Genomic DNA, 23730 nt, shown 5'->3' on the forward strand with positions numbered 1-23730 from the left:
TTGTAAGGTAACTGGACAGCTCAGGAACTTGGGGATGGGGTATAAAAACATTTGTCTCATGATCATTGGTTCAGTTTGCCTGCAATGTGAAATCAGATGATGATCTCCATCCTCTGGCTGTAGCACAGTTCACACTTCTGCAAGCAGAGAGGAGACTGCTGCCAGCACTATTGGTGATGTTCCTTCCAAGCCAGAAGTCAGACACACTGAGCCTAATTTACAGTGGTGCTGAGCTCCCATAACTCCAAGCGAAGTCAATACAGGGAGTCATTATTCTTGGAAATTGGCCCAACTTTTAGGGAGCTGGGTAGGAAAGGTTTAATTGCTGCTGTCTATTCTATATGTATTTTGTGAATAAAGATACGGGTATAGTCTTTGTAATCTATGACTTTATACTATCTCCCTTAGACACTTATCTGGTCTCCATTAGTGTAGTATCTGAGCACCTCACAATCTCTAATACATTTATCCTCATAACAGCCCTGTGAGGTAGGGAAGTGCTATTAATTCCATTGTACAGATGAGGAACTAAGTTAGAGAGAGACTATATGACTAGCCCAAAGTCACTCAGGAAGTCTATGGTAGAACAGAGAATTGAATCCAGGTCTTCCAAATTCCGGGCTAGTGAATATAGTCCTCTATATCAAGATCATCTGAGTTTATTTAGTGTTTCCGATTAATGGGATATGTAAATCACACTGTAGATGCCAAGGTCTGCCATCAGATGTGTACACAAATCCCTCTGACTTCAATGGGAGCTATATGGGCATACCTCAGAGCAGAATTTGTCCCACAGTATATTTGCACATTCATATCTGGTCCAAAGAAGGCATTCCCCCATAACAATTTAAGATGTTGTCAAACGTGTGTCACTGAATGCAAGCTACTGCATACAGTGACTGATGCCAATACCCTTCAGACAGCTAAATAAATTAAACATGAAACATATAGGTGATATTTCCTTACTCTGAGAAAGGTATGTGTAACTCCAAAGATGAAAAGTTACTTTGCTGTAGCAATCATGTTACATGATTCAATTAGTGGGAAAATAAGCATATTCTTTGACTATTTTTGTTAAAGAAGTATAAATGCTGTCTAAATTGAAAATATAAATTAAAAAATAATGATTCACCCTCTCACTTACTCCAGTAAATGGAATTGCACCTGATTTACACGAACATAAGTAAAAGGAGAATCAGACTCCAAAAGTTTTCACTATCTGCACTTTTATATGATAATACAGTACATGTTAAAACAATATACATACAAACTAGAAGTAATGTTCTAGAGCTAAATCATATTCATTTTACCTTTCAAGTGTTTTGAAAGACTGGATAATATCCTTGGCATGACACCAAAGAAAATACACCTAAATGGAAATACAGATAAAATACAATCAGTTCATTTGGGTAAATATCACTATATTTGTGAGTATTAACAATGAAGGTGGATATACAGGAAAACGCTGATGGCCAGATTCTCTGCTGGTGTAAATTGGGGCAGATCCATTGCCCTCTGGCTCAACTGATCTGAAATGACCCTTGGTCCCCTGTGCCATTCACCCAGAACTGCCTGCCACTCAGAAATCTAACATCTCTCATGCACACAAGACAGTGGAATAGATTGCAGTAGAAACTTCATTAAATATGTCTCATCCAAAATATATCCCATACTTTGAGTTTCTGTATCTGGAAAGACTTTTATTTTTCAAGTAGTGGTGAAAAATGTGAAGGAAAGTACCAAACTGACAGCACAGAAATATAAAGTCCGCTGTCCTAGGGGTAGGCAACCGCCAAAGGCGGCATGCGAGCTGATTTTCAGTGGCACTCACACTGCCCGGGTCCTGCCCACTGGTCCCTGGGGCTCTGCTGCTGACCTGGGGTACTGGCCGCCGGGCCCCTGCCAGTTGGGGTTCTGTCCGCTGGCCCTGCTCGGCCCGCTCCCGGCCCCGGGTCCTAGCCACCGGTTCAGAGGGCTCTGCTGCTGGCCTGGTACAGACAGGGGCAAGAGGGGGCACAGCTCAGCACCCCCACCTTAAAAATTGTTCCAGCGCCACTGTACTTGGATATTTTTAAGTCCTGATTTGCTGCTTACATCACTATCACGCCACGTGGAACAGCGCACTGCATTTGACATTGAGATTAGAATGTATATGCAAGAACTGGAATCAGAATTTTCTGACAGATTTCAAGACTTCCAGCGATTTGGCCCAATGCTTTCTTTTCTAATTAAACCTGAAAAGTTCAACAAAAGTGACTTGGATTTGTCTGTATTTCAGTGGGCAAGTGTTGAAGATTTCAAAATGCAGCTCATTCAGTTAAAAAGCTCAGAATTGTGGGCATCAAAGTTTGGAGATCTGCGGAGTGCACTTGAAGCTACCAAGAGAGATCATGGGGCCTCTATTCTGACCTGCTGGATGTCCCTGCCAGTGAAATTTAACTGTTTGAAGAAAACTGCGTTTGCAATGCTTTCAGCGTTTGGATCCACATACGTGTGTGAATGGTATTTTCACACATGAAATCTGTCCTCTGTCTCTCTCGGAGCTGGTTAACAACTGATCACTCAGAAGCCTGTGTGGAGCTTAAAGTATCCAAATACGTGCCAGACATTGGAAAACTCAGCAAAGAAAAGCAAGGGCAAGGATCACACTAAACTGATAAGAGCTGCATTTTAATTTAATTTTAAATGAAGCTTCTTAAACATTTTAAAAACCTTATTTACTTTACATACAACAATAGTTTAGTTATATATTATAAAGATACCTTCTAAAAACGCTAAAATGTATTACTGGCACGCGAAACCTTAAATTAGAGTGAATAAATGAAGACTCGGCACACCACTTCTGAAAGGTTGCCGATCCCTACTCTGTCCACAAGACAGGTATTGCAACTGCAACAGTAGTAGTGCTGCCATGAGCATCTATCCTTCTCTGAGAGGAGCATTTTGATGGGTAAGAGGTTCGAACTGGTTCCCAACCCATATAACAGTGTGTTTCTTGGCTGAGGCTGCCAACAAAGTTTCCAATTAATAAAGTGCTTTTATCTTGCAGCACCTGTCAATTAGCAACCAGTATTATTAATTTAAAAGGTATGGGCCAGTACATTTACATTGGGCTTTACAGCCTGATCAAGGGAGATGAATCCCCTGTCCCAAGTCTAAAGTCTAAAATAGACAACAATAATACACATGAGACAAGTTACGAGATAACATTTCAGATGAGAGATCATTGGTGAGTGGACCAAGGTAGGAAGAATTCCGGGAAGATGAGAGATTTTAGGAGTGCTATGAAGGAGATCACAGTGAGGGCTCCCAGTGGACAAGAAATGGGAGACTGCTCCATGAATGAAGTGGCTGCATGAGCAAAGGCACGAAGCCAAAAGAAGGAAATGGAAAGGAGCAGGAAGAAGAGGAGAATGAGAGGAATGTAGGAAGTGAAAGTAAGAAGTGAGATCAGAGATGTAGCCAGCAGTGAGATTTATGTAGGGCCTGGTGAGGCTGAGAATGTTGAGAATGATGAGGTAAGAGACAGGTCAATGAAGGGATTCAAGGTGGAGGGGTGCTGTGAATAGCCCGCAGGGAGGAGAAGTGACATACAGAAAGCAGGAGAGAAGGTTGGTAGTAATCAATCTGAGAGACAACTACAGCAGGTACAAAAGTTGTAGCAGCCAAGAGAGCACAGAAAGGTCAGTTTTGGGGGATATTAAAGAGGCAGAGCACATCAATGGAGACTGGGTCTGAGAGGTGGGAATGGGGGGGAAGAAAGAAGAATCAGATGATACTGAGGTTGTGGAAGGATAATGGAGTGAGACTTCAGGATTTAGTTCCCTATTGATGCAGTCTAGTGGAATGAATGAGGAATGCAAGGTGATAATAGAAGGATACACCAGATTCCACAGGGACGCTGGCATGGAATCTGGAGACATCAATCTCAGTTAGGTTCCCAGAATACTGAAGTTTGACAATAGAGGAAGTGCTTGAAAAGAGGTCAGGCACAGAATCACAGAGTTTAAGACCAGAAGGGAACACCAGATCATCTAGTCTGACCATCTGCATATCACAGGCAACCAACACTCACGCCCTAAACCCAATAACCAAAATTAGACCACAGTATTACAAGCCCAGGAGGACTATTATTTGCCACAGGCAGAGAACAGGAGAGACTGAGGTGCACCAGTGCCCAAGGCCCCTGCAATGGCAGGGAAATGATTAAGTGAGATATACCCAGAGAATCTTGGCAAGTGACCAGCATCCATGCTGCAGAGGAAGGCAAAATACCTCCAGGCCACTGCCAATCTGACCTGGAAGAAAATTCCTTCCTGCTCCCACAAATGGCTGGTGATCATGTGATATTTGGGACCCTGACCATGTGAGCTCCCTGAGCTGGTGCCAGCCAGACAAGGATCTGAGCGAGAGAGCTCTCAGTGTCACCTCACAGCTCTGGCCCATTGCATCCAACGTCCCATCTCCAGCTGTGGCAAGCAAGGAGATAAAAAGCAAATAAAAACAAAACAACCCAGCATAATTGAGGGGCTTGGAGTGGGAAGAGGAGAATCCCTTCCTGATTCCTGCAGATGGCTTGCTGAAACCCTGAAGCATGAGATTTTAGGAACATCAGACTGGAAGTGAGCCTCAGGGCTTGCCCCTACCATCACAAGTAACCCCATCATACAATCACACTCATAAATTTGTCTAGCCCTCTCTTAAATCTAATTAAATTGTTTGCCCCCACAATTCCTACTGGAAGGCTGGTCCAGAACCTCATTCCTCTGCTGGGTAGAAACCTTCTTCTAATTTCCAGCCTGAATTTGTTCATAGCCAGTACATACCCATTTGTTCTTGTACCAATATTGTCCTTTAGCTTAAATAGCTCTTCACCCTCCCTGGTGTTTACCCACCGATGTATTTATAGAAAGCAATCATATCCCCTCTCTGCCTTCTTTTTACAAGGCTAAAAATGCCAACCTTTTCTAGTCTCCTCTCATAAGATAGGTCCTCCATTCCCCTGATCATCATACGAACAGAAAAATGGCCATACTGAGTCAAACCAATTGTCCATCTAGAGCAGTATTTTGTCTTCCAACAGGGGCCATAACCAGATGCTTCAGAGAGAGTGAACAGAGCAGGGCAATTCATAGTAATGCTTTTCTACACCTGTTCCAGTTTTATTCATCTTTCTTGAATATGGGTGAGCAGAACTGTACACGGTATTCCAAAGGAGATCTTACCAGTGCCTTGCACAACCACATTAATACTTCTGTTTCTACTGGAAATGCATCACCTGATACATCCTAGGATTACATCTTTTTTGCAGTCACATCATGTTGATGATTCATAGTCATCTTGTGATAGACCAACACAACCAGATCTTTATCTTCCTCTGTTTCTTCCAACTGATGAGCCCCTAGCTTATGGCAAAAAAATGCATTAGACCCTAAGTGCATGGCTTTGCACTTAGTACTTTGAATTTCATCCCATTTGTATTACTCCGGTTGTCAGTCATCCAGATCTTCCTGTATAATATTCCAATCCTCCTGTGTATTGACGATGCCTCAAAACTTTATATCATCTGCAAATTTCACTAGCAGACGCCGACTTTTTGTGCCAAAACCACTAATAAAATTATTGAATTAGATTGGTCCCGAGACTTATCCTTGAGGAACTCCACTATAACCTCCCTCTAGTCCAATAATTCACCTTTCAGCACAACCCATTGTTTTTGCACTTTTATTTACCTTATCATTCACCACCTTGTACTGATTCTCATCTTCTCTAATTTCACTAATAATTTCCCATGTGGTATCAAGTTAAATGCTTTACTGAAGTCCAAGTATATTAGATCTAATGCCCTTCCCTTACCTAAAAATGGTTCACTCTTCTCCACAGAATCTTTAAAAACAACATTGCATGTCTGCTCTGTCTGCTAATGGTCCCAGCGAAATGGAGTTCTGAGAAGTCGAAAACACATTAGGTGGTTTTATAATTAACAGTAAATTAAGGCTTAAATTTTCACAAATGTCCATTCATTCTGGGCACCTCAATTTTTGGTGCCAAACTTGATATCCAGGGCCTGATTTTCTGTAGCCCCCATTAACTTCAGCTAGAATTATGCATGATCAGCACCTCTGATTTAAGGAACTCAAAATTAGTGGACACTTTTGAACATGTGGGCCTAAGTCTACACAACATTTCATTGGCAAAACTGAGAATTCTGATCTCCAGCCACCTAACCAGAAGACCCACATTCCTGCCACATTTGCCCATCTGTTCAGTGAAACATTTGCCAAATTTAAAAAGGGACTAAACTAAAACACTGGATCAAAAGGCTTCCAAACTTTATGAAAGTTTTGAATGAAATCCAAATTTTCTGGCACAGTTCTTATACTGTGGTCCATTGCCATGTTATCTATGCACCTTCTGGAGGTGCATTAAGTGACCTGACTAGCATCAGTTATCTGTGTTTTTTATTTTTCCCTTCCTCAGTACAGCTCTGCATTGCACATGGAATCGGAATTGGAATTCTGCTTCAGAGCTGGTTGTGCAAGGGAATGGAAGCTAGTTGGGCCTCCCCCAACCACACACTGCGCTCGGCCCTCATGCATGTGCATAATCTGGCTCACCATCCAGGATGGAGAAATTGTAAGAGGATCTTGATTCAGGTATTCAACATTATGGAGGCTATTGTGAAATCTCAACAGTCTCTCCCTTTTGACCTATTACATAATAACAAGGGAGTTGTCTGTAAGTTTAAAATACTAGAAAAGGAAACCCTTCTTTATGCAACATGTAATCAAATGTGGAATTCATTGCCACATGATGACATGGAGACAAATGGCTGGACTTAGAATACGACTGGATAACTGTACAGTCCTCATTGGCTACGTTTGCTGCTATCCACACCGTAATGTGCGTAATCAAATAACATGCTTCAGGGTGAAAACCATCATTTACTTGTTTTAGGAAGGAATTTCCCCAAATGAACCAGCATTGCACAACTACATAAGTACATTATGTAGGAGTTTTGCCTTCCTTTGAAGAATCAGATATTCATTACTGTCAGCCGCAGGATACCAGACTAGATGGATCGATGGACTGAACCAGTATGGCAAGTTCCTGTGCAGAAGCAACAGTGAAATGCATGTTTCAGAGTAGCAGCCGTGTTAGTCTGTATTCGCAAAAAGAAAAGGAGTACTTGTGGCACCTTAGAGACTAACCAATTTATTTGAGCATAAGCTTTCGTGAGCTACAACTCACTTCATCAGATGCAGTGATGAAGTGAGCTGTAGCTCGCGAAAGCTTATGCTCAAATAAATTGGTTAGTCTCTAAGGTGCCCCAAGTACTCCTTTTCTTTTAGTGAAATGCATTTGTCTCATTTCATATAAAAAAAATTATGACAACTATGTGCCTAACTTGAACTACAAAAAGGTATGTCGTTCCAAATGTGGAACCAAATTTTTAGGAGACCTTCTTATCTGTGTGAAACATTTATACATACATCTCTATATGTGAGGAGCTAGTTCATTTTCAGATACAAACAGGCATTTTTGGATACAAATTGTGTAACTTCTTGCTCAACTGCCTGGTCTGCATGCTCAAATCCCAGTTTGCATGCAGAAAGGGGTATGCACACACAAAAAGTTTAGCCCTTAACTACTTATCTCCTAATGTTTTTATAAACTAATTTAGCAAAAACAGAGCAAGAGGAATAGACAAAAGTTATGTTTGGTGAGAAAAACAGACATAATAACAAGCTAAAACTGGTTGCTTTTACCTGTAAAAGCGTATGCACTGCATGTGTGACAGGAAAAATGCCTTCTGTTGCTGATAAACAGTTTGAAAATCCAATAAAGTATCCAATTTTAAAAGAGTCCAGAATTAAAGTAATCACTGCAAATAATGTAATCCCACCTAAGACAAAACAAATATTAGAAAATGTTAATATACAGTTAACCTGTCTTCAGAGAATCTGTACTAATAAATGAAAATTCATGTTTTGAAAAGGCTATCCCTACTAATCAGTAAAATAAGTAAATGGTCATAAGATCAGTTTACTCCATGCAATAAAGCTCTGTAATTCATGAAAGCTCCTTCACAATCTATGACTTAAACATAACCACAATACATGAATAGCTCATGCAGTATGTAGGGACCAATCTTACAATTCCCAGGGAGTTGAGGGCATTCAGCATCTTGTAGAAGCTGCTCAGAACTTTGCTGGATCAGAGCCTCAAGTAACTGTAGCACAGAGCCAGTTATACAGTCAAATGAATTAATGCACTATATAGCTACACAGCAAACTATACCATTCACAGAGCTGAACAATAATGTTACAGTCTCCTGACCCAAGAGTCCTACACTGGGTAGTAATACAATCACTTGGTATGCCATCTCAATTGTTCAGAAGGTTATACTGAACCACTATAAGTCAGAGACCAAAAACTGTATGCTTTTCTTTTTACAAATGCACTCAGATTTCAGACTTCATCCTGAGATCCATTACTTTAACATAAATAAATAAATAGTTTGTCTAAATTTTTATATAATGTTTTTAAAGGGTTTTTTTAAATGTTTCCTTTACTGGTTTTTTTAGTATAACTCCAATGTCTTTCACTTCAAAGATCTAAATGGGAACTCATTGTGGAAAGCTATATGATAAGATACAGCTATGTTGCTATTGAACCTTATTGTACCAGCATAATTAAGTAACAAGACACAACAGGAGATAAAATTACTGAGCCAGACTCTGAGACCTTTATTCAGTTTTTTTCCTAAGTCCTTACTCAGACAAACTCCCATTGACTTTAACTTAACTTTAGCTGAATAAAGCCCAGGTAAAAACTGGCTAAGGACCCTCAGAACTTAGATCACTGTGTCTTTGTCCCTATTTCTTATTGCTCAAAGAGAATTGTGATATAAAGATGGTAAATGATATCACAAGAGTTGACTTTATTAAGTATTTATATTATACTTAAAGGTCCAAATCCTGCTCACCTTATTAACGTGAGATGTTCCACTGGAATTATTGTTTTGGGGCAATATATATTTTGTTCCCTAAAATTAAAGTTAACAAGTCAACGAAGGAGACCCTTCATTTTTATAATAACATGTTAAATACCCTACTAAAGATGAGCTATTTATTTGAATGAAAATTTTAAAAATATAGTGTAATTGTTGCTGTTTGGGAATTATTCCTATTTACACTGTACTCACCTGTTCATTACAAATGAACAAGAAGCTCCAACATGGGTTAGGTAGTACCTTCTATTGGACCAGAAGTTGGTCCAATAAAAGGTATTACCTTACCACCTTGTCTCTCTAATACCCTGGGACTGACACAGCTACAACACCACTGCATACAAGAAGCTCCAAATCAGGTGCAGTGGAGAAAAAAATACATTAGTCACTTTGCTACAGCCATTTCTAAAATAACACAGTTTATTCAATTCGTTAGCTCTTTGTCAATATACAAATACAGATTTGGGAACAGAATGCAATGTGAAGAATTTCATTTCCATTAATATTTTTAGTTTTAACATTTTACAAATACTTGCTATATAAAGAAACCAAAGACCAAAATCCCTAGGGTTATACCTTACACCAGCAGAGAATTTGGCCTCAACTTTTCACTTTTATAGTTCAAAAACTAAGGGCCCACTCTGCAAACACCTGTGTGTGTGCGTAATTTTACTCAAGCGAGTATTCCCACTGAGTTCAGTTGAACTAGTTATTATGTGAGTGACGTTACTCACATATGGAAGTGTTTGAAGCATTGGGCCCTAGGTTTAACTACACGTATTGTATAATTTTTCATTATGTACACAAGTAAATTGTACTGTAAGGTGGTAGATTCTAGACTGCTTTAGCAGTTAGTCGTTTAGGTTTCCTTCTACAAGGAATTAATATTGTTCTAAAGGGAATTAGCATTGTTAATTCCATTAAAATAACTTGCAGGATTAATTTCTAAAAATACCAGGAAACTACTACCAAAAAAATGCAATTTTAAAAATCAGTCTATTTGGATTTTTTTTCTAATGGTTTCAACATGCCTTGAGGATTTATTTCTTTTTGAATATAATTATCTCATCAACAGGAAACAAGATCCTTCTGCTGCAACAGTTTATATCACATTGGAGAAAAACTTGTGGTTCTTGTTTAATAAATTCTTATACATAGACTGACTTGATGTGTGACTGGAAATGATTTAAGACCTTAATCCTGATTCCAGTGGGAAAACTCCCATTGAGTTCAGTGGTTTAGGCTCAAACCCTAATATATAATATTTATATATTATAAATATATGTATACACCATTTTCTCTCACTTTAGTTAAGTACTATATATAGTAAATATATTTATAATATAGATTTATATAATATTTTATCATTTATAATTATATATTTATAATTTAAAATGGTGTGAAATGGTGAAGCAATGTGGTTGGTGAAAAGGATGCACAGTCCTAGGGTCTGATTCTGCAAGCTCTTTTTCATTACTTATGAGAAGAGTTCAACTGAGTTTAAGGCATTACTAAGGTGAAGAAAGAAAGAAAGAAAGAAAGAAAGAAAATCAGGTTTAAACACACAAAAGCAAAAATAATCATATCTTAGATTCCTGATCAGACCCCTCCACTATGCACATATTTGTTTTTGCATGAATCAGCTATTGTATATTTACTGTAACTCCCTTCTGTGTAACTTTGTATTACACATGGTCATGGATTTCCTTTAATGAGGGTTCTAGATTTCAAGTGTTTTAGACAATTATTCTAAATGGTCAGTAGAGAAACACTTACTTTCCCCCCACACAGCGTAATCATGAGTTATGTCATAATGAGTATTTCTGCACACATGCTTCCTTTGGTTCTCTTTAAATATGCTATGGGTTCAAACTTGCTCCCACTGAAGTCAACCAGAGTTGTGCCCATTGACTTCAAGGAAGCCGGGTAGGTCTCCTGTGACTCATATAAATACAAATGTTTTGTTTGGGCTGGTTCAAACAACAAGTAGTACAGCTAATGTCTCAGGCCAATACACCAACAACATATACAAAATGCCCAACATTCAAATTTAAGGCTAAGGGTCATAGTCCACGTTAACTAGGCTGGCCATAATTTATGTATAACTTGTGCTGTTGGAGAAATAGGATAAACTTGCTCATGGGAACAATTTGTTTGTTTCTCCCTTTTTTTTTATAAGATGTCCACCTCATTTGACTGATCTTCATTGTTTTCTTGTGTAGTGCCTATGGCTCTTTTTTAACCATGGGATCAAGACAGGAAAATGCCATACTGGAGTAAGTCAGGCAAAGGACTTCATTTATGCATCTTTCTTGATAAGCTTTGAGGAAATGATTACTTGGGGCATGCTCATATAATCCTAACGGAAGCAAAACAGCAACTGAAGTCAATAGAAACATTGCCTACATTAAGACTTCAGGAGATGTGCTTTGTATACCATACAAATTGGGAAAGAACAATGCTCTAAGGTTCAAACTGCCAATATCTAGTCACAAAAGGCTCTAGTTAGAAATGGATATAAAAAGATACATAACTATATAAAAAGATGTTTTTGTTCAGTAATTCTCTTCCAACATTTATGCTGGTAAAATGCAAGCCATAAGTGATACAATAATTACAGTTTTTCACCATGGTATTCACTGACTAAAGAAAATGCATAAAATAGGTCATTTATTGGGTATCAAAATGCTGGACAATTAAATCCAACTAAGTAATCTAGATAAATATTAACATTTTCTAGTCTAACTAGTCTTTTTTCTAGTCTTACCAGTTAATTCATGTATATTTTCTTTATGCAATGAGAACAAAGAGGCACATTCTAAAAAACTAGCTAATAGAGCTGGCCAAAAAAATGAGGAAAACTTGTGAAAATAATTGTGAAAATAATCATGAAAATGGTCAGACTAATTAATGGTCAGAGTGATTAACCAGTAGAACAATTTACCCAGGGTTCTGATGGATTCTCCATCACTGACAGTTTTAAGATCAAGGTTGGATATTTTTCTAAAAGATATGCTCTAGGAATTATTTTAGGGAAGTTCTATGGCCTGTGTTATACAGGAGATCAGACTAGATGGTCACAGTGGTCCCTTCTGGTCTTGGAGTCAAAGAATCAATGACAAAACATTTCTTTTTTTTCAAACTTTTAAACAGTTCTACTAGCTAATCATTTTTATCACAACATTATTGATACTTTTTAAGAGATTAGTACTGTAGTTCTAACTCTGGAAAAGGAAGGTAATGTGAGTGTTGCCAGAGTAAGTACTGCAGGATTAGACCTTTTTTAATAAATCCAGGTATGTTTTCTTCTAACATTGGTTAAAGAAATTGTCTAGAATTGTCCAAGCAATAATTTAGCATAGGAAAATGTGGTCTGAATATCAGGAAAAATTTTCTAACTGTGAAATTTATTAGACTGTGAAATAGTCATCCAATGGAAATTTTGGAAGAGTCATCACTTGACAAAGCATTAAAGAATGTACTGTAAAGAGCAATCCTGCATTGGCAGGGGATATGGATAAGATGACCTAATAGTTCTTTTGCATATCTCATTTCTAAGATTCTATGATTCATTATATCCTCCATGGCAAGTGAAAAAATGGGCCACAAAGATAAAGGGCCAGATTTTGCCACCCTTACTCAAGTTGAGTAGTATCTTACTCCTCAATTGATGGAACTACTCAAGGAGTAAAGTGCTACTTAATGTGAATAAAGGTAGCAGAACTCGGCCCAAAATAAAGCCAAATTCAACCTTGGCATAAATCAAATGACACCCCAAGAAGAATTTGATCCATCTATCCTCATAAAGTAAAACTGTTTAACTACCAGGATTTGACTAAGAATGGCATATTATTATGGGAAATAGTAAATAATAATCAGTGACTATTCATGTGATGCCATGTTAATAGTATAAATTTTTAGCAAAGTGACTATGCAGAAAAAGTATGTATAACTTTGGGTTTTAATAAAATACAAATTTCAAGTACTGTTAATACTGGCAGTAAGAGACTAAAGAAGGCACAACAGTAGGGCTGAGAAAGAATGAAGTTTATTAGCAACTACTTATTGTTTAGAATTATCACATTTTAGACTTCCTAGTGTTTTTCATCTAAGTGATAGTCACTAGCTGCTGCACAAAGAATTTTCTCTATTTGCATCTAAGCCATGAGATATTGATTTGAAAATTTCTCTGGCCCCAGTGGTTTATTCAGCCTCTGTATTGCATTTAACTCGTCGGTGTTTCCAGTCTACCATTTACAGCACTACAGGCAGAAAAAAAGACTGTCGATAAAAACAGCCTTGCCAGCTGGAATTCCAAACTACAGCTCAATGGTTACTGCAGAGGACCTTGCTTTTTTCCTGCAATCCTGAAACACAACATTATTTTCAGTTAATGTGATTTTGTCATACTATTCAATACAACATTCAATAAAACCATTGCGGGCCTACATCCCATATGCACATGACTGCGCAAATAATTGCTTCTGCAAAATCCTTGCAAAGCTTTCCAGAAATTCCCTTTTTTGCCTACAGGTGCTACCAGTATGGTACGCATAGTTCATATCCTAAACTGCAAGCTCCTTGGGGAAGGGTCCTTGTCTTCTTGTCTCTCTGAAAAGCACCATAAATACTTATGGCGCCTTAAGAACATAAGAATGCTGGGTCAGACCAATGATCCATCTAACCCAGTATCCTATCTTCCAGCAATGGCTGGTGCCAAATGCTTCAGTTGGAATGGACAAAGAATGGCAATTATTGAGTGATCTATCCCCAGCTTCTGGCAGTCAGAGGCTGAGGTACACCCAGAGCATGGAGCTGCATCCCTGACCGTCTTGGCTAATAGCCACTGATGACCTATCCTTCATGAACTTATCTAATTATTTTTGGACCACAATATAGTTTTGGCCTTCATAACATCCCCTGGCAATGAGTTTCACATGTTGACTGTGTGCCCCATGAAGTACTTCCTCATGTTTGTTTTAAACCTGCTGTCTATTAATTTTAATTAGATGACCCCTCCTTCTTGTGTTATGTGAAGGGATCAACAACACTTCCTTATTCACTTTCTCCAAACCATTCATGATTTTATAGACCTCTGACATAACCTCCTCTTAGTTTTCTCTTTTTTCAAGCTGAACAGTACCAGTCTTTTTAATCTCTCCTCATAAGGAAGGTTTTCCATACCCCTAAACGTTTTTGTTGCCCTTCTCTGTACTTCTTTCAATTCTAATACATCTTTTTTTAAATAGGGCAACCAGAACTGCATGCAGTATTCAAGGTGTGGATGTACCATGGATTTATATAGTAGCATTATGATATTAACTCTCTTATCTATCCCTTTCCTACAGGTAATACGGGTAATAATAATAGCTTGTTTGTATAGATAGGCTTTGACACCTGTGATGCATTCTGCGATAAAATAAATAATATTGCATTGCTTGAAAAGAGTTCACTTCCCAAGTCCCAAATTCCTCTAGACAAATAGACTCACACCTACATAATTGCCTGATCTAACCTAACTATCCTATTTTAAATGTGCCCACCCTCCTGGTTATCTAGGTTTTAAGTAAGTAGGGAATGTGCATGGGGCGGGGTTCAATCTGTAGTATGTTCATCTCTGTGATTGATATCCATATAATCTATATCTACATCTATTTTTATATCTAGATATAACTATGTGGTTGATTTTAATTTTTGTTTGGTTGGTTTTTATTGTTTTTGTACAGAAAATAAGAAAATTATCATTATGAAGAACAGAAGAATAACAAAATAAAAAAGAGCTTCAAATATACTGGTGTCAAGCATATGTCTGACTCTGGTAGGAAAGGTAGAAATTAAGGGATTTCAGAGGAACCCCCTGGGAGTGAAATTTCTCTTTTCATAGTAATCTGACTGACAAGTTGCAGGTTGCATGGAATGAATCCACTAGAAATTTCCATTCTGCTTGAGTATAGGAACCTTTACTACTATACAGCCAAGGGTAGGGCAAGTACACAGACCATTGATTTGACCCTAAAACGCGCTGAGCCCCCTGGGAGGTTGCGGGGTTTTTTTTTTGCTATCCTCGCAGGGGAAACCAAAGCGCAGACTTGGCTCTGCCAGTAAATGGAAGTGGGACTCGCGACTTACACTTTAACCAGCGGGCTCCTGCGTGGGTGTCTTTCTCTTGGATCAGCCTCCTCTGTGTGTAGCTCCTGAAGATGTACCACAGCATCCAGAGCAGCTGGATGAGCATGATGGTGATGAGATAGGAGAGCAGCTCCTGCTTGCTGATGCCCACGGCATGCACAGCCCAGGCGAACATGAGCAGCAGCCCGGCTAGGAACAAGTTGATGCCGTACTGGCTGCTCAGGATCTCAGCGTTTTTCTGCGGGCAGCTGCTTCCCACCAAGCGGCTGCCTCCTGGCTGCCCTGGGGGCCCCTGCCCCGACTTCTCCATCTCCCACTCCTCCGGCTGCCGGCTGCTTGGGTAAGGCTGCGGCTGGTCCAGGCACCCCTCGCGGCTCTTCTTCCCCGCAGAGCTGGAGGTGGTGTCTGCATTATCCTCCACCATCGCGGCCACCCGCCAAGCGCCCTGAGACCTGCTGGGGTGGCCGAGGTCCTCAGTGGGGCTCGGGTGGGGAAGAAACGGGGGGTGACAGACAAGGCCCCGCAGCAGGGACCCCCCTACTCGCTGTGTAACAGTGAGGAGGCGGAGGGGGGCAGCGAGCAGGGTCACTTCGCCGCCCCTGTTAGCGCTCACAGAGACCGCTCAGCTCCACTGCCAGCCTGCTGCCTCCTTCCCTTCCTACCTCTGCCTGTCCCTTCTCCTGCCCGGGTCACCTCCCTGCTCCCTGCCGGGCTGGGCAGGGCTCAGTGGCCTCAAAGTTCCTCCCTCCTTCCCCGCGGGTTGGCAGGGGCTGCGGGCTCAGCAGCAACGCGCCTCGCTCGCCTGGTTCTCGCTCCCTCGCCTTCGCAGCGCAGGGAACCCGAGCCGGGGTTTTATAGAGCCGGCCGGCCGGCGCGGCTGGGGCAGGTCCCGCTGGCACTGCCCCCGGGTTGGCGCGGGAGGGGATTGGATGTCAGCCGCCGCCCGCCCTGGGGGTAGTGACCCCTGGGCAGCTCACGAGCGTCAGCCAGCCCCTGGGCCCCGTTCCCTCCTTCTGTCCCTGCCCCGGGTGCGAGCGCCGCGAGCGGAGGGGAGGGGGTGTTCGCGGGGGTGGTGGGGTGTCTAGGTATCCGGTGCGAGAGCGGGGAGGGGGCAGTGGGTGGGGGGCGCCTGTTGGAGGAGTGTGTGGGAGGAGGTGGGTATGGCGGGTCTGTGTGCCGCACCTCAGCAGGGGTGAGACGGGTGACGGACGTCGAGCGATGCACACGGAGGGGGGTGATTTCGGAGTGCCCGCAAGGCAGCTGGAGAAGGCTGCACGTCGGGCCGCTGAAGCGGGGGGTCGGGGAGTGCGGCGCGCCTGTTAGGGTGGGGGGCCGAGCTGTGTGTCGGGGCTGCAAGAGAGGGGCAGGGTGTTTGGCGGTGGGGAGCTGGGTAGTGTAGCTGTAGCGGTGGGACGGGAGGGGCGAAGGACGCAAGCGGAGCTGGAGCGGTTTCCTTGTCGGGGTGTGTAATGGAGAGGTGCAGGGATTCGAGTGAGGGCGGGTTGTCAGAGTGTAGGGGCCCGGGCTGTGCGGTGGGGCTGTAGGAGTACGGTGTATGGAGCGTGCTGGTAGGAGTGGGAGTGTTGGTCGCCTTAACTGTGGAGGGGATGGGTAAGAGAGGTGAAGGGGTTCCCCCGTGTAGGGGCCTGAAGAAGGGGTGGTTTGTCAGTGCTGAAAGCGGGCGAGAGTGGATTGTTTCTCGGTGTTTGGGTGGGGAGTCTGTAGCGGAGGTGTGGGACTGAGGTGGGTGGTTTGTGGGTGCCTAGAGTAGGGGCGCCTGACATGAAGTGGAGAGGTGTGATGTGCTTTGAGGAAAGGGAAAAGGGAAAGAGAGAATAATCAGCGCAGAAAAATCCATTAGCTAATTTATCTTTCCCAGGGGAGCTTTGTGGAAGGGATCCACAAATAATGACAAAGAGCTAAGCCACGTGGTATCAAGAGAGAGAGATAGAATGTCAGTGTTTCCTAGACAGATTCCTGAAAGGCATATGGAGTCTGGGATCCGGAGGGGGGAATTAATAACAGGTAATTCAATTCCATCTCACTCAGGTGGAAATGTGGTAATTACCATGATCTGGGACTTTCATTCCCTCTCATCTTATTTTGGCAGGTATTACTTCATCTGGCTATAAAACACTTTTCTTTTCAAGCAGCATCTCTGTTACCCAAGGAAGTGCAATCTAGTACGCATAGCAAGGAGCTAAGAGTCACGACTTCTAGGCATTGCCGTGTGACATAGGCAAGTCACATACTGTATAGCCTGATCCTATAATGTGCTGAGCAGCTGGGAAGTGCTGAGACTCCCTCAGTTTCCGTTAAAGACAGGACAACCAAGGGCACTCAGCATCCTGCAGAACTGGTCACTGAACCCTCTGTACCTTAATAACAGGAGTGTTGTGATGCTTGACTAATTAACATTTGTAAAGTACTCTGAGATCCTTCAGTGAAATGGTTACATATGTGGTATTATAATGTTTGCTTGGTAAGAATGCCAAACTCAGGGTTTCAAAACAGGTTTAGTTATAACCTCCTATTTTTGCTTATACAAGACATAAATAAATAAGTAAATAAATAAATAAATAAATTAAATAAAAGATAGATTTAAAAACACCCTCTATTTGGGCTGAAATTGCCCATCCTTGCTAAATAATTTCCATTTAAAAAAACAGAAAAATGATGCAGTTTTTTCCAGTAAGGGTAGACTGGAAAAGACAGGGGGGTTATTCTAAAAAAATAATGTCACACTTTCATCACTCTATACCTACTCCTACCACCACCCCCCAGCAGCAAACTGTAACTCACCCACACTCTTTGTGACATACAAACACACATGTTTTATTTGCTTAGCATGAAAGATATAGGGACACAATTTGCATGAGCGAGCCTATAAATGTCTCATTGAATCACATGCAGTAAAATCCTCCAAATCCACCACCTTAACAGCCAGAGCCAGAACGTGGATGTGATGCTCTGTACCTCAGGGGAACACCCTACACCCCCATGTTCATCTTTATAAAATGATTGTGTGGTATCCAATGCCAAGTTTGTCATGTTGGGTGTCTTTGGAAGGCTCATAATGCATTAAGCATGGCTGTTATAGTGATGTTATAGTAATTGTTACAGTAACGTTATAGGTTATAATTTCATGTATATAGTTATGAGGCTGAAAATGTATCCTCATGGCTTAAAGCAAGCCCATGAACAAAACTCTCCAAGAACAGAGAGGCAGTTCACACCTCATCAGGGCATGGTTGGGACAAACCCAGCCCAGCCTCACAGGAACTATGGACACTGGCTTAGGCAGCAACAAAAGAATCTGTTAGACCCTTGAGCAAGTCACCCCCTTCCTTTGGTCAGTTTGAGACTGTGATGAGGTAATGTTCACCTGACTCTAAAAGGGGAGGGGAGCAAAGCCAAGAGGAAAGAAAGGACATGATAAAAGGGAGAGACATTTTGCCATGCTCTTTCTCTTCCTCTTACATCTACAGACACCACCACCACCACCAAGCAACTGAAGCTCTGATCAAAGGGGAGAGCCTGACTGAAAAGTAACCAGCCAGTCTGTGGTGAGAAGCATCTAAGTTTTTAAGGACACTGAAAGTGTTAAGATCAGCTTAGAATGCATATTGCTTTTATTTCATTTGACCAAATCTGACTTGTTATACTTTGACTTATAATCACTTAAAATCATAGAATATCAGGGTTGGACGGGACCTCAGGAGGTCATCTAGTCCAACCCCCTGCTCAAAGCAGGTCCAATACCCAACTAAATCATCCCAGCCAGGGCTCTATCAAGCCTGACCTTAAAAACCTCTAAGAAAAGAGATTCTACGATCTCCCCAGGTAACACATTCCAGTGCTTCACCACCCTCCGAATGAAAAAGTTTTTCCTAATATCCAACCTAAACCGCCCCCACTGCAACTATAGAACTCCTTGTTCTGTCATCTATTACCACTGAGAACAGTCTAGATCCATCCTCTTTGGAACCCCTTTCAGGTAATTGAAAGCAGCTATCAAATCCCCCCTCATTCTTCTCTTCTGCAGACTAAATAATCCCAGTTCCCTCAGCCTCTCCTCATAAACCACATGCTCCAGCCCCCTAATTTGTTGCCCTCCACTGGACTCTTTCCAATTTTTCCACATCTTTCTTGTAGTGTGGGGCCCAAAACTGGACACAGTACTCCAGATGAGGCCTCACCAATGCCTAATAGAGGGAAACAATCACATCCCTTCATCTGCTGGCAATGCTCCTGCTTATACAGCCCAAAATGCAGTTAGCCATCTTGGCAACAAGGGCACATTGTTGACTCATATCCAGCTTCTTGTCCACTGTAACCCCTAGGTCCTTTTCTGCAGAACTGCTGCCTAGCCACTCGGCCCCTAGTCTGTAGCAGTGCATGGGATTCTTCCGCCCTAAGTGCAGGACTCTGCACTTGTCCTTCTTGAACCTCATCAGATTTCTTTTGGCCCAATCCTCTAATTTGTCTAGATTCCTCTGCATGCTATCCTTACCCTCCAGCATATCTACCACTCCTCCTAGTTTGGTGTCATCTGCAAATTTGCTGAGGGTGCAATCCACGCCATCCTCCAGATTATTAATGAAGATATAGAACAAAACCGACCTCATGACCGACTCTTGGGGTACTCTGCTTGATACCAGCTGCCAACTAGACATGGAGCCATTGATCACTACCTGTTGAGCCGGATGATCTAGCAAGCTTTCTATCCACCTTATAATCCATTCATCCAGCCCATACTTCTTTAACTTGCTGGCAAGAATACTGTGGGAGACCGTGTCAAAAGCTTTGCTAAAGTCAAGGAATAAGACGTCCACCGCTTTCCCCTCATCCACAGAGCCAAGTATCTCGTCATAGAAGGCAATTAGGTTCGTCAGGCATGACCTGCTCTTGGTGAATCCATGCTGACTGTTCCTGATCACTTTCCTCTCCTCTAAGTGCTTCAGAATTGATTGCTGGAGGACCTGCTCCACGATTTTTCCAAGGACTGAGGTGAGGCTGACCAGCCTGTAGTTCCCCGGATCCTCCTTCTTCCCCTTTTTAAAGATGGGCACTACATTAGCCTTTTTCCAGTCGTCCGGGACCTCCCCCGATCGCCATGAGTTTTCAAAGATAATGGCCAATGGCTCTGCAATCACATCCGCCAATTCCTTCAGAACCCTCGGATGCAGCGCATCTGGCCCCATGGACTTGTGCTCATCCAGGTTTTCTAAATAGTCCTGAACCACTTCTTTCTCCACAGAAGGCTGGTCACCTCCTCCCCATACTGTGCTGCCCAATGCAGTAGCCTGGGAGCTGACCTTGTTCATGAAGACAGAGGCAAAAAAAGCATTGAGTACATTAGCTTTTTCCACATCGTCTGTCACTAGGTTGCCTCCTCCATGCAGTAAGGGGCCCACACTTTCCTAGACCTACTTCTTGTTGCTAACATACCTGAAGAAACCCTTCTTGTTACTCTTAACATCTCTTGCTAGCTGCAACACCAACTGTGATTTGGCCTTCCTGATTTCACTCCTGCATGCCTGAGCAATATTATTATACTCCTCCCTGGTCATTTGTCCAATCTTCCACTTCTTGTAAGCTTCTTTTTTGTGTTTAAGATCAGCAAGGATTTCACTGTTAAGCCAAGCTGGTCGCCTGCCATATTTACTATTCTTTCTACGCATCGGGATGGTTTGTTCCTGCATCCTCAATAAGGATTCTTTAAAATACTGCCAGCTCTCCTGGACTCCTTTCCCCCTCATGTTATTCTCCCAGGGGTTCCTGCCCATCAGTTCCCTGAGGGAGTCAAAGTCTGCTCTTCTGAAGTCCAGGGTCCGTATTCTGCTGCTCTCATCTCTTCCTTGTGTCAGGATCCTGAACTCCACCATCTCATGGTTACTGCCTCCCAGGTTCCCATCCACTTTTGCTTCCCTTACTAATTCTTCCCTGTTTGTGAGCATCAGGTCAAGAGCAGCTCTGCCCCCTAGTTGGTTCCTCCAGCACTTGCACCAGGAAATTGTCCCCTATACTTTCCAAAAACTTCCTGGATTGTCTGTGCACTGCTGTCATGCTCTCCCTGAAGATATCGGGGTGATTGAAGTCCCCCATGAGAACCAGGGCCTGTGATCTAGTAACTTCTGTTAGTTGCCTGAAAAAAGCCTCGTACACCTCATCCCCCTGGTCTGTTGGTCTGTAGAAGACTCCCACAATGACATCTACATTTATAGTTAATAAATCTGTTTGTTTATTCTACCTGAAGCAGTTTGGTTTGAAGTGTATCAGAGGCTCCCCTTGGAATAACAAGCCTGGTACATATCAATCTCTTTGTTAAATTAATGAATTTATCTAAGCTTGCCACACCCAGCGAGCATAACTGGACACTGCAAGACAGAGGTTCCTAGGGTTGTTTCTGGGAACGGAGATATTGGCTCGTGTCATTTGCTTGCAAGTAGCTGTGAGCAGCTGACATGCCAGAGGCTGTGCACAGCCAAGGAGTGGGGGTTCTCACAGCAGAGCAGGGTAAGGCTGGCTCCCAGAGCCAAGAATTGGAGTGGCCTAGCAGATCACCGGTCCAGATAACACCAGAAGGGAACGTCACAGTGGATATCAGATTTTTTTAGTTTTATCAAAATTACTGCTGCATTCTGCAACACTCTTACATTTTATCAAGAATTTATATATATATATATTAGGTGCCAAAATATAGCCTTCACAGAATCAAATACATTGCTTCCTTGTTAACTCATCCTTGGAGAAATTTTTTTGCAGCTAAGGAATAGCAAGTCAAATCTTCAGGCTTGGTGCCTGACTTTTTAAATGCTTAGTTACTGATTTGGGCAAGTAGTATAAGGGCCCTACCATCAATCAAATGTCAGCCCCGCCCCTTGACCCCTTAAGCCCTGCCCACCTGTCGCTGGAAGTCCTGCCCTGGGGGTATTATTTCCAGGGTGAAGCCGGACACATGACTGGAAGCAAGGTGTCTCATGTGACCCCTCTAAGAACTCCTACCACTGCCCTCTACCGATCAGAATGGGTTTCACCCCCGTAGGACCATCCTGGTAGGAGATTTGACTAATTGGGGGGGAGTTTCGGGGCTAGGTGACCTGTCCGGAAGTGGGTAGTATGACCTCTCTAACAACTCCTCCCTCCACCCTCTACCAATCAGAGCACAGCACCATCACCACATAAGTCCCAGTGCCGGGCAGAAGAAGCCGTCTCTTACCAAGAATGCGTGTTTTAGAAATCGTGGAAAGGCTGAGAGGAAACATGGACTCCTTCACCACCCCCTTGAGAACTTCAGACTTTGTTTTAGCCCTGATAGCCTTCGACCATTGCCCGAGAAAGCGCTACATCAGCGACAGTTTCAAGGAGGAGTAGGGAGCGGCTGAGGGGAGCCCTTTGGCCCAGCCCTTGATGGATATGCCAGAACCCAAACCCAAAATCCAACTGCTCGTGAGACACCCTGATGAGCGTGGTGGCCTCTTGCCGTCAACCCGCCTGGAAGAGGAAGGCAAACGCAACTTGGGGGAGTCACCAGCAGACAAGGTGAACGGAAAAGATGTCGCTCAGGTAAATGAATGATTTAGAAGTAACATTAGAGGATTTGTGTGTGCGTGTGTGTATATGTGTAATGGGGTTAGGAACCAAGGTTGTGTAAATCTAAAAACAAGCAGAGGGAACTTACACTTGTTTCTTTTCTGAAAATCTCTCGACAGCTCAACGATGCCTTGCTTGAGGACCCAGAGGCCCTGAACAGCATTGCATCAAGCAGCGAAGATGAACCGGGCCTGCCTTGTTTTTGTTCAACGCTGATATAAGTTGTTGAAGAGAACTCCAAGGATGATGACTATGAGGAGTTTAGGAGGAGGCTTGGCATGAAACTGACTGAGCCAGTGCCATGTCAAGAGTGTAAAAAAGTCATGCAGACTATTGTACGCGTTGCTGTTTATGCTGTCCTTAATCACTGTCTTAGGGAAAAGCTTTCAGAAGACTGTGAGGGCTGTGTCATAGACGCGCCAGGCCAGCAGCACCATGACTGTGTGACTTGGACTTTAATGGATATAAACTGCAAGCTCTGGGGCCTGTGTGCTGAGCTGTGTATGGAAAGCTTATTAAACACTCTTATTGCCATAGTTTATGCTATGCAATGTCTGTGCTTAACTCAAGAATATTTAGCACATGGGGTGACCTTGATAAATGCTGTGCAATTCAGTGGAGACCCTGACCATGTTTTAAAGAAAATGACCAAACTGGAAGATGCCTGCTTACAGCGTTATATTGATTGTCTGGTCCACACAAAAAGTTACAGAACCCTGCTTAAGAAAAAGACTATTTGTAAGAAATCTAAAAGGATTAAGTTAGAGAATGGTGAGGGGACAAACATGCAATATAAAACTTGGTAGCTGTAAATAAAAAAAAATCTATTGAAAAGGGCTTTGTGACTATCTGTGTTTCTGTTAGGTCTCTGTGGCCCTTAAGTGAGCTAAAAGTTTTAACGGAGCATCTTGGTTTGTTTTCAAGGAGCTGTACGTCTTTTAAATTAAAAAAAATTGTTTGTGAGAACCTAGCTCTTGCGTCTTTGTGTAAAA

At 42.3% G+C, this 23730-nt stretch overlaps 1 protein-coding gene and 1 long non-coding RNA gene across 2 annotated transcripts in view; one reads left to right on the top strand and one right to left on the bottom strand.

Annotated features, from left to right (window-relative positions):
- The window catches only part of OTOP1 (otopetrin 1), a 35433-nt gene extending 19867 nt beyond the window's left edge, over nt 1-15566 (bottom strand). Inside the window, exons 1-3 of the mRNA XM_074950146.1 lie at nt 15143-15566; nt 7770-7906; nt 1311-1369 (exon numbers count right to left, since the gene is read on the bottom strand). Coding sequence (XP_074806247.1) covers nt 1311-1369; nt 7770-7906; nt 15143-15566 — 620 coding nt within the window. The remainder of the gene's footprint in view (nt 1-1310; nt 1370-7769; nt 7907-15142) is intronic.
- Nucleotides 15227-23513, top strand: LOC141985978 (uncharacterized). Its single transcript, XR_012639085.1, has 3 exons — nt 15227-15482; nt 22308-22711; nt 22858-23513. It is a non-coding gene; the product is annotated as an uncharacterized LOC141985978 (long non-coding RNA).
- The last annotated feature ends 217 nt before the right edge of the window (nt 23514-23730 follow it).

The sequence above is a fragment of the Natator depressus genome, chromosome 4 (assembly GCF_965152275.1).
Source record: "Natator depressus isolate rNatDep1 chromosome 4, rNatDep2.hap1, whole genome shotgun sequence".
NCBI lineage: Eukaryota > Metazoa > Chordata > Testudines > Cheloniidae > Natator > Natator depressus.